The sequence below is a fragment of the Anarhichas minor genome, unplaced genomic scaffold, assembly GCF_050575085.1.
Source record: "Anarhichas minor isolate MPS153535 unplaced genomic scaffold, ASM5057508v1 ptg000071l, whole genome shotgun sequence".
Lineage (NCBI taxonomy): Eukaryota > Metazoa > Chordata > Actinopteri > Perciformes > Anarhichadidae > Anarhichas > Anarhichas minor.
The window spans coordinates 3,692,501-3,702,886 of NW_027466517.1; the positions used below are offsets into that span (position 1 = coordinate 3,692,501).

The 10,386-nt window shown below is 41.8% G+C and overlaps 1 protein-coding gene across 1 annotated transcript in view; it reads left to right on the forward strand.

The window, feature by feature from the left end:
• The window catches only part of cherp (calcium homeostasis endoplasmic reticulum protein), a 25,429-nt gene extending 17,594 nt beyond the window's left edge, over positions 1 to 7,835 (forward strand). Inside the window, exons 11-20 of the mRNA XM_076079180.1 lie at positions 2,267 to 2,521; positions 2,722 to 2,914; positions 2,993 to 3,231; positions 3,968 to 4,101; positions 4,703 to 4,789; positions 5,018 to 5,170; positions 5,436 to 5,543; positions 5,641 to 5,735; positions 5,879 to 6,064; positions 7,018 to 7,835. Of these exons, the coding sequence (XP_075935295.1) occupies positions 2,267 to 2,521; positions 2,722 to 2,914; positions 2,993 to 3,231; positions 3,968 to 4,101; positions 4,703 to 4,789; positions 5,018 to 5,170; positions 5,436 to 5,543; positions 5,641 to 5,735; positions 5,879 to 6,064; positions 7,018 to 7,055 (1,488 nt within the window). The 3' untranslated portion in view covers positions 7,056 to 7,835. The remainder of the gene's footprint in view (positions 1 to 2,266; positions 2,522 to 2,721; positions 2,915 to 2,992; positions 3,232 to 3,967; positions 4,102 to 4,702; positions 4,790 to 5,017; positions 5,171 to 5,435; positions 5,544 to 5,640; positions 5,736 to 5,878; positions 6,065 to 7,017) is intronic.
• Positions 7,836 to 10,386: the final 2,551 nt, after the last annotated feature.

The following is a 10,386-nucleotide window of genomic DNA, read 5'->3' on the forward strand; positions in this document are numbered from 1 at the left end:
GCAGAGGCTTGTGTTCAAAGCAACATATGAACGAGATACAATCCAACCTACAGTAGTTAATGGCAAAGCCTTGCAGTGTCTCAACACTCGGTTTTGTAGCGTGAGCGAATCCTGCCCCGGGGAAAGCAGGGCAGGCTTGCACCTAACACGGCGATAACTCCGTCTGTAGTCCGACCAATCTTCGTGGGTTTTAGTGTCCTCACAGAAGTGTCAGAAAAATACCTTTGGCCTTTTATCTCACCCCGTAGCTGAGTCGTTAGGATTTCGGAATTATTGTCTTTCTGAGAGTCTTGTACGGCTACGCCCGAGTCACTCTCAGTAGGATGTAACCCTAACACCCAGTATGAATAGTTACGTAGATCGTCTGTACCTTACTATTGCCTATTTTTTGTTTCTCACCATTTTTTGACTAACATTGCCAAGAACTTACCTTAAGCTCCTCTGGTAGAGTCAGTCATCACATCTGTATCACATGTTTTAGGGACAGGGGAAGAGGGGTAAATTATTCTAAAGAACCAGAGTCTTTAGTTTGGATCCCAGTCACTTACAAATGGTAAGGCTGTGGTTTTAGCTCACAACTATCACATACAACAATTTCAACTCAATGAAACAGTCTTAGTGGTACAAAAGCTAACAATCACCAACAACCATTTCAACTCAATGAAACAGTCTTTGTGCTACAAAAGCTAATGCTGACAATCCTGCTGTTAACAGGCTCTCTCGGTCAGCTCTCGCTGTGAGTTTTTTCATGCTGTCTTCTGATAGTAGAAATGTCTTCTTATCCCCTCTCAGGGTGAAGACTTTTAAGCCTATTCTTCTGGTAGCAGAAGTGTACACCCCTAAGGGTGTAAGACCTTTTAAGCCTATTCTTCTTATTAAAGAAGTATAATCCAGACTCTACGCTGGAAATCGCTGTTTCTCTCAGCTCTGCTGGCTCCTTTTATGCTGGTCTGAGGCTGGTACCGCCCTTATTTCATACGTCACTCACACGAGTCCTCTTGTTTCTAGGTCAGACACAGAATGTAACTGGTTTGATCCTGTTTTGAACAGGAGGGATTATATAATGTTTGAGGGACTATTTTACATAAAACGTCTGCAGTTTATATGTTTAATCACTTATATCATGAAATATAACAGGTTATATGTTAAGTCACTTCTAACATGAAATAAAATAGTTTATATGTTTTAATGGTTATACTTTTAAATCAAACAGGTTAATGGTTGTAATAGTTATACTTTTATGCTTTCATATTTGTCTACAATCTTCTAGTTTCATGTTTCACCTTGCACAAGTGCCAAAAGACTGCAGGTGCATATTTGTCCAGTGGCTTTTGAAAATGGAAAATTATTTCCAGCTTTGATGCTGGATGCAAAGAATGGAACACTTCTACCGAGCCTAGACGTTTCAAATCAGCCAATCAGTGTGATGTGATGTCTAATGTGCTATATCCTTGGCTGTTGACGAGTCCACTGACAACAGTGACTGCGGTTTTCCATGTCCTTTTTTTTTTTAAACATTCATTTAACTGGCTTTTCTTCCTGCCTCCTGCAAGTGTTTTACACCAATCATGACACTGCATATTAGTCATAAACGTCATAGTTTTAATGCTATTCATGGTCTCTTTATAGTTACAGTACAGTCCAGCACACCTGCAGAACAGCTTCCCGTCATGTTTTAAAGACTTTGAAAATATGTTTTCATATCACAGATCAACAAAGACATAAAAACTCCTGGTTATAGTTCAGTCATAAAATTCTAGCATACCACGGAGTGTTTCTCCTGAGTAGCTGCTGACCACACGGTCAGCCCAAGGGTCAAACTGAACAGTAGTAGAGAAGAGTAGAGGGTTCTGCTGCCCCGCATTTCCATCTCTGTTTCTATCACAGTTCTATAGTAAGGTCAGACTCGGTTTGTAAAGTCTATTGCCTGCCATGCTAATGCTACAATGATGCCACTAAAACTCAAAGAACAGTGATTCGACAGACAAAATGCAAGTCTGCTGGGGGAGCTTCTCGACCGATGATTCAAATCATCATCGTTTTGGGGGAAGCCCTGTCCTCTTTGTGTGCAGCAGATTTCGCCTCAGTGGTAGGTCCAGGCCCAGCAGTGGTTCTTTCCCCATCCCCCAGCCGTGCCCGGGTCCCACCTTCTTGTGATAGTGCTTGCCCAGCCTTCAGAATTCCTTGCTTTGGGTTTGTGCAGTATATGTGTGACCTCAGGCAGCAGACAATGTTCAGGCCCTTTCTCATACTTGTCCTTCCCTAGCCTCCTTTTGACCCAAACCAGCCTCCCCCTCCTTGCCCTCCTTGGAACAGCCATGAGGGGATGTGGAATGAGCAGAGGGACCCAGGAAATTGGAGTGGAGGTCCACCCAGAGAAGGAGGCTCCTGGAGCGGTCCTGGTGGGTCTGACCAAGGCCCTCCATCTTGGAATTCATATGACCAGCAGCCGCCATGGGGGAACCAGCCTGACCAGCCTCCATGGGGCCAGAGGGAGCCCCCATTTCCTCCACGCATGCAGGCATGTGGTAGATGATCATTGTCGTTTGACTGGCTTTGCTTTGATTTATTATTTATTTGATTCGATTTTTATTGTATTGCATTGTATACTCTACATTTGCAGTTTGTCTATCCTTGTTGACCTTTTCTGTTGCATCAAAGATTTTACTGCTCATTTACATGAATGACAGTATCCCCTGTGGCCAACTTGTATTTCTACAGAGACCTCCCCATTTCAGAGGGCCCTTCCCTCCACACCAGCAGCCACCTCCTTTCAACCAGCCCCCACCACCACACAGTTTCGGACGCTTTCCTCCACGCTTTATGCAGGACGACTTTCCTCCCAGACACCACTATGACAGGCCGCCGTACACCCCGCACCACTTTGACTATGCTCAGGGAGATTATCCTGCAGGTGAGTGCAGAGGCATGAAGTGATTGTATTTATTTACTAGTCTCAAGTATTTTAACAATATATACCTTCGTTTGCCAGACATGCCCGGTCCTCCCCACCACCATCCCAGTCAGAGACTCCCTCCCCCAGGTATGGGGGCCGATCATCCTCCCTGGGGTGGAGGCCAGCACCCGGATTTTGGCCCACCCCCACACGGCTTCAATGGCCATTCCCCCCACGTTCGTCATCGTCAGCAGCCAGTGCAAGATGACCCCAGTCTGGTGCCTAACGTACCCTACTTTGACCTGCCAGCTGGTCTCATGGCTCCACTAGTCAAAGTACGTCACCTTCTTCTGATTAGAGCAGCAGTTATTAAAAGTGTGGGGCACGCCCCCCCCTCGTGCTTGTCGGGGGTAAAATGTAATGCAGAAGTAATGTTTTGATGAGTGTTTTTCACGACAGAAAGTTAACCAAATCAGCAATCACAATAACAATGGTGAACGTTCAGACAGATAGTCTGTAGGTTTACATAATGGAGAGACATTTGACAGGGACGAAAAGAAAAACAGCGCAAGCGTCCGAGACGTAAAAGACAACCTGCTCAGCTGAGGGTAATCAAAAGAAAATATGATGTACCTAATAGTTTGAAGCTTTGCTCTTAAAGGCTGACTATAACATTATTGTTATTAATAACTTACAGAAACATTACCTTGCACCTTGTTGGGGATCTGCTGGTATATCTTTTCAGCTGACAAAGTTACTTTATTGCTAGAAGAAAGCCATCAGGATTGAGTAGAGGAGAAAAGAACAGTGGTAAAGTCTGATGAAGCACTGCCACAGTGGCTTACAGAATGGTCAAGGTCCAAGACAGGACAGTTGAAGTAACGTACAGACTAATCAGAATAGCTAAATGGATTATAATAATGGAAAAGGCCAATCCAAATCTGCCATGAAACTGTAATTTTAAAAATAGAAAAGACCAGTACAGTTTTAGAATTTACTCATTAGACCGATTTACCCACAACAGTCAAACCTGCATCTCTCATGGTCCTCCTTGTTATGTTTATTGCTCAGCTAGAGGACTGTGATTATAAACCTCTGGACCCTAAAGACATCCGGCTGCCCCCTCCCATGCCACCTAGTGATCGCCTGCTAGCTGCTGTGGAAGCTTTCTACAGCCCTCCATCCCATGATCGGCCCAGGAACAGGTACACACACACTTAAATTCTGTCTGCAAGACAAATCAGATGGAAATTGCAAAATTGAAATATAAGGATGAAGAAGAGATGCAACCATTATTCCTTAGTTTCACTGTGGGCTGCTGAAAACACTAGCATTTACAGAACCCACAGAGTGAGAGGAGCACACACCCCTGGGGGGCGGCAGTCTTTCAGTTGTTCGATGTCTTAGTCAGAGCGAACGAGGGATGTGAATGTTGTCTCATGACTACAGTAAAACATTTTCAGCTTGTTGGTTTGTTAGTGACAGATTTGATCAACATTGAACCAGATCTAAAGTTCTTCAGTCTGTAGTTCCAGTGCTTGTAGTTATGCCCAATAGGAATTCTACATTTCGTCAGCTATGTGTTTGTATTTTAGGATTTAATTATAAAGTAGCTGTGTATGTATATATAATGTATATAATACATAATTTGTTAGCAACGGAGCACCATGGAACCATGAGATTATTTTCAGTAGTTGTGCAGAGGCAGCAGTTACCACAAGCAGCACCTGTGTAGTGCTGCTATCTTCTGTTAGAAATTGCTGTAGTTCCTAGTCTACAGATGGCTGTGGTTTATTCCTCCACCAGTGAAGGCTGGGAGCAGAACGGCCTGTATGAGTTCTTCAGGGCTAAGATGAGAGCCAGGAGAAAAAAGGGACAGGAGAAACGCAACAGGTGAGCTTCCGCTTCACTATCTTTCTCTTTTTGTTTGTTTCTCTTGTTTGGACTTTGTATTTGTCTATCAAAATGAGCTTTCAAATTGCTGTCTGTGTGTTCATTCTGATCAAAGTTCTGGTTGACATCCGTTGTGGGGAGGATGTCACTGTTGGATAAATAAGGGCCCACCTAACCAACAATTTTATGCTCTCTTTTCCCCACCCTCTGTCGCTCACCTCCTTCCAGTGGTCGTGGAGGTAGTCGCTCCAGTAGTCACTCTCGCAGCAGAGGGAGATCTTCATCTCGCTCAAGCTCTCGCTCCTCAAAGTCCTCCAGGTCACAGTCTCGTTCATCCCGCTCCCAGTCCCGCAGCCGCTCTCGCTCCTACTCACGATCCAGGTCTACAAGCACACATATATCACACACTATCTATCTATCTATCTATCTATCTATCTATCTATCTATCTATCTATCTATCTATCTATCTATCTATCTATCTATCTATCTATCTATCTATCTATCTATCTATCTATCTATCTATCTATCTATCTATCTATCTATCTATCTATATTAATTAATTAATTATGCTGCTTACACTATGGAAGAAGCGGAGCTGAAAAATAGATATTTTTCTTACGGGCATGCTTAACCTACCTCTTATTAGGTCCAGGAGTGGATCCAGATCATCTCGGAGTCACTCTCGCTCCAGATCACATTCACGTTCGCCTGCAAAGAAACGCCATGGCCCTAAAACTCAGAGCTCTTCTCCTGTGTAAGTCCCCCGTGCTGTTCTTTGACAAGATGTTTTCCTGAAAGACCGTTCTTATGCTTACTGTAGTATAGATGACCACGTCTCCTGCTCTCTACAGCTCCTCATCAGTGTTGGTTGCCCCTCCCTCCAAACCATCTACAGATATCAGGCTAGGGGAAGAGAATAAGGGCCATCAGCTGCTAATGAAGATGGGTATGCTTATAATATTTGAGATGTTTGTAAATTGATTCCATCCTGAAATCTACAAGCTGCATTTGGCAACTTAATGTCATGGTAAAATGAACCACATGCAGTATATACTGATTTCTAGCTGTTCTTGTGTTGGTCTACTCTAGGCTGGAGTGGTTCAGGTGGTTTGGGGGCCAAAGAACAGGGCATCCAGGATCCAATCAAAGGAGGAGACGTCAGGGATAAGTGGGACCAATTTAAAGGTGTGGGGGTGTCACTGGACGACCCTTATGAGAACTATCGCAGGAACAAGAGCTACAACTTTGTCGCCCGTATGAAGGCACGAGAGGAAGGTACATAAACGGAGTGTTATGTTGAATTTGAAATGGAATGGAATACTGCTTACACTTAACAGCCAAGATTAGCCATTTATGTTATGGTACTGGCCCAAATAAAATTGTCATGCAAGAACCACTAGTACGAACACATTTTTTCTTAAGTGGTTTGTACGAGTGATTTAGGAGAACTTGCCGCATTCTCCAATTTTCTCGAAAACTGAAATTTCTCTTATGTCTTGTCAATGCCTGACATTGTAACATCACCTATTATGGCAAGTATTCTTTCGTCCATCTCCCTGATGGAGACTTCCCTTTGACCCCCTTCTGATACAGTCTTCAATCACCTTGCTGTGCAAGACTTTTTACAAAAAAAACATTTTCATATCGAACCATTTCTTCAGTGTTTCAGTACGACCCTCGGGTTTTTTCCCATTCCTTGGCCCTAGAATCTCCCTTAATCCACTGCTGACGGTGTTAAAAAGTATAGATTTTCCTTTGTGATAGGATGATTCAAATGTCTAAAAATGTATTCCTCTGTGCCACTTTCATGAATGAAAACTTCCAGACATATGGGGCAGGACGCTTAGCCTAATATGGTATTATTGGGCATTAATTATGCTACTTTCAAATTATCACCAACGAGTGCTCATTTACAGTTATCTGAAGTTAGGAGCATTTGATGAATTTGACGTGGCCCACCCTTTTTGGCCCACCGTACGAAAAAAGGAAGAGAAAGTTAAGATAAATACGAAAATGTTCTTGCATGATAAATGCCTTTTTGGGGGTTGTATTATATAAGAACTGTTTTTATAATTTCACAAGAGTACATGTTTATGAAGCGCAAACCGAGAAACGTATTCAGTTGCACCTTATCTTTATATTAGAATTGCTGTTTATGAAATACGGTTAGATTACCATGCTCTGTAGATAACAATAAATCTGTTCTCTTATTTCTTTTCTTGACTCAGTCAATCGGGAACCCCAGGAGCCCCCTCCAACTGATTGATGTCATCAAATAACGTCGAACAACTCCTCCTTCCCCGTTGCTACCTCCACCATGGATCAGAATTTCTGTCACTTTTCAATCCAGGATTTTAGTCAGCAGTCCCAAATCTCTCCTCAGAAACCAGAGTGATGATACAAAGTGTCACCACATTTGTGAAACCTGTGAAAACCTGTCTTTTTGTTCTCTGCTTAATCAAGACCTTGGATTGATTTGTCCAAGCAGAAAGTATCCCATTTGCAGATGGACCAGTCAGCACTAACACTAGTAACACTGCAAAACTCAACAAGGATTTTTAAATCAGCAGACTTTGCAGGGACACTGGAACTACATTCTAATGAAAAAGGGGGGTCGCAGCACTAACTAGTTAACTCCCAATGTTTCGGATTTGACAATTATCGGTTTCTAAAAAGAGCGTCAGACCTCCTACAATATTTAGGCTGACTCAGACTTTGACTAAAAATCTCATTCACCCCTCATAGTATCTCCAATAAAATGCAACGGTTTTATTTGCATACACTTGAAAATATATATATATTTTTGAAACATTCAACAGCAATGTTTTGTTTTGTTTCCAGAAATAATGCATACTTACGAAGATACCACAGATCTTACTATGGAAGTAATTTCTGCTGAATGAATAGTTCTAATGAAAACTGCTCACTGGTTGGTGTCAGAAATGTCAATGTTGGAAACCTCAAAACTTTGGCAAATAAGACTGATTTTTTCTCCACAAACATAACTAGAGACATGATCTAAATAAACAGAACTCTGACTCACAAATGTGCCTTTTTTATTATGTGTACAGTTGTGTTCAAAATAATAGCAGTCCAACATCACTATCCAGATCAATCACTGTTTTTGGTAGAAATTATATTTCTACATGGCAAATAATGTACTAGTAGGTGTAATAGAGTAATAGAAAACCAACAGTCATGACATGTATGCTGCTAATTCTATGAAATTCAAAGGGGTGCGTTCTAAATAATAGCAGTGTGGAGTTCAATTAGTGAGGTAATTCATTAATTTGATTAAAAAGTTGATTGGAGAGGGGAAAACATAAAGAAGTGCAGAAAATGATAGGCTGCTCAGATAAAATGATCTCAAATGCTTTAAAATGGCAACCAAAACCAGAAAGATGTGGAAGAAAACTGAAAACTACCATTCGAATGGATCGAAGAATAGCCAAAATGGCAAAGACTCCGCCAATGTTCAGCTCCAGGGAGATCAAAGAAGTTCTAAAATTAACTGCGAGTACTGTAACAATGTGAAGCCAAGCCAAGAAGCCCCCGCAAAGTCCCATTGTTGCAAAAACGTGCTGAAGAGGTTACAATTTGCCAAAGAACACATTGACTGGCCTAAAGAGAAATGGCAACATTTTGTGGACTAATGAAAGCAAGATTGTTCTTTTTGGGTCTAGTGGCCGCAGACAGTTTGTCAGACGATCCCCAAACACTGAATTCAAGCCACAGTACACTGAAGACGGTGAAGCAAGCATAATGATATGGGGATCTCATACTATGGTGTCGGGCCTATTTATCGCATACCAGGGATCAGTTTGAATACATCAAAATACTTGAAGAGGTCATGTTGCCTCATGCAGAAGAGGAAATGCCATTGAAATGGGTGTTTCAACAAGACAACGACCCCAAACTCACCAGTAAGCGAGCAGCATCTTGGTTCCAGACCAACAAGATTAACGTTATGGAGTGGCCAGCCCAATCCCCGGACCTCAATCCAATAGAAAACTTGTGGGGTGACATCAAAAATGCTGTTTCTGAGACAAAACCAAGAAATGCAGAGGAATTGTGGAATGTAGTCCAATCGTCCTGGGCTGGAATACCTGTTCACAGGTGCCAGAAGTTGGTCGACTCCATGCTAGTTTCAAGTCTTATTCAATACAGCATGATGTTCATTTGGTAAATTATGGTCTATTTTGAGTATAATAGACGATAAAGCAGGGTATGCTTTAGGGTGGGGCTACCTTGATTGACAGGTCTGTGTTTTGTCTGTGTTTTCATCTCACAGCTTTAACAGTTTCATAGTGTGTTTTCAGTTCATGAATATTAATAAACATCACTTACTGTGTCAGTTGTATTAAGCTACACTGTCACTTTTTGTTGCAAACACAAGATGGCGACGGCCAAAATGCAAAACTCAAGGTTTCATATCGGCAGTCCACAAACCAATGGGTGACGTCAAAGTGACTTTGTCCACTTTTTAAAAACAGTTCTAAACCCTAATTAGACAAATACGAAGAAGGTAAACACAATAATAATTTCTAATATTTTAATAAATATGGGACCACAGTTAATTAAAAGGGAGGGATGCAACAAGAGAGAATGCAGGTCTACAAGACATCAAATGCAGAAGGCATTATAATATCTAAAAATATGCGCAACTATAAATATACCCTCCAACTCGCTGGACGGAACCCAGTTGCCTTGATCTCCTGGGCCAGCCGCAAAGCAAGGAGAGAACGGCTACTGCACTCATTCACATCACACATCACTGCCCTATCTAGTGCATGAGTAGATCTGACTATCGATATGTTTTGTGTAGTCTCTTAATTGCATCGGTTTCCCTCGCTTGTGTCTTTTCCTTGCATCTTAATCAGGGATGGATGGAGAGATGCAAGGGGTACATCCCAAGTCTCGTGGGCCCAGTCCCAATGTCCCCCCTAAAGCCTTAAACCCTAAATCCTCAGGGACTTACTGACGTCACCTGTTAAATGATTGAGTGTGAGAGACTGAAATGGTGTAAACAGAATGAGACAGAACTTTGCTGCAACATATCATGTTACCATGACAATGTCAAAATATATGTGTACAATTGTGGGTATTTATTTTATTCTTATTACTCCCTAATTTGAGCGCCTTCCAGGCTCTTTCCTCACAAAATGAGACGTGATTGTCAAATTATCTATTTACTTGTTTTTGTCAAAACAGCTTCAATGACAAATTTGAATATTTGAAGAATAAATAAATAATCTAATTTCATGTTGGTTTTTTTGTTTCATCTATAATCCTTAATGTTTCTGAGTAAATTTAATATGACAGGCTGAACACACGTGTGCCATCCTCTTAGTTGTTCCTGCTATATGTAACTGATCGGACTGATCTAATCTAATACCTCACCTCATTAGCAGTGATAATGGTCCTGGGTTTGCTAACCAGGCCCTCGATGAAATCTCACAATATTTAGGTTTTAGCATCAGACATCATTGTTCTTATCATCCGCAATCAGCAGGTGCAGTTGAACAAGAGAACGGCACCATTAAATCTAAACTAGCCAAGTGTTGTGAAGACACAGGGTTATCTTGGATAAAGGCACT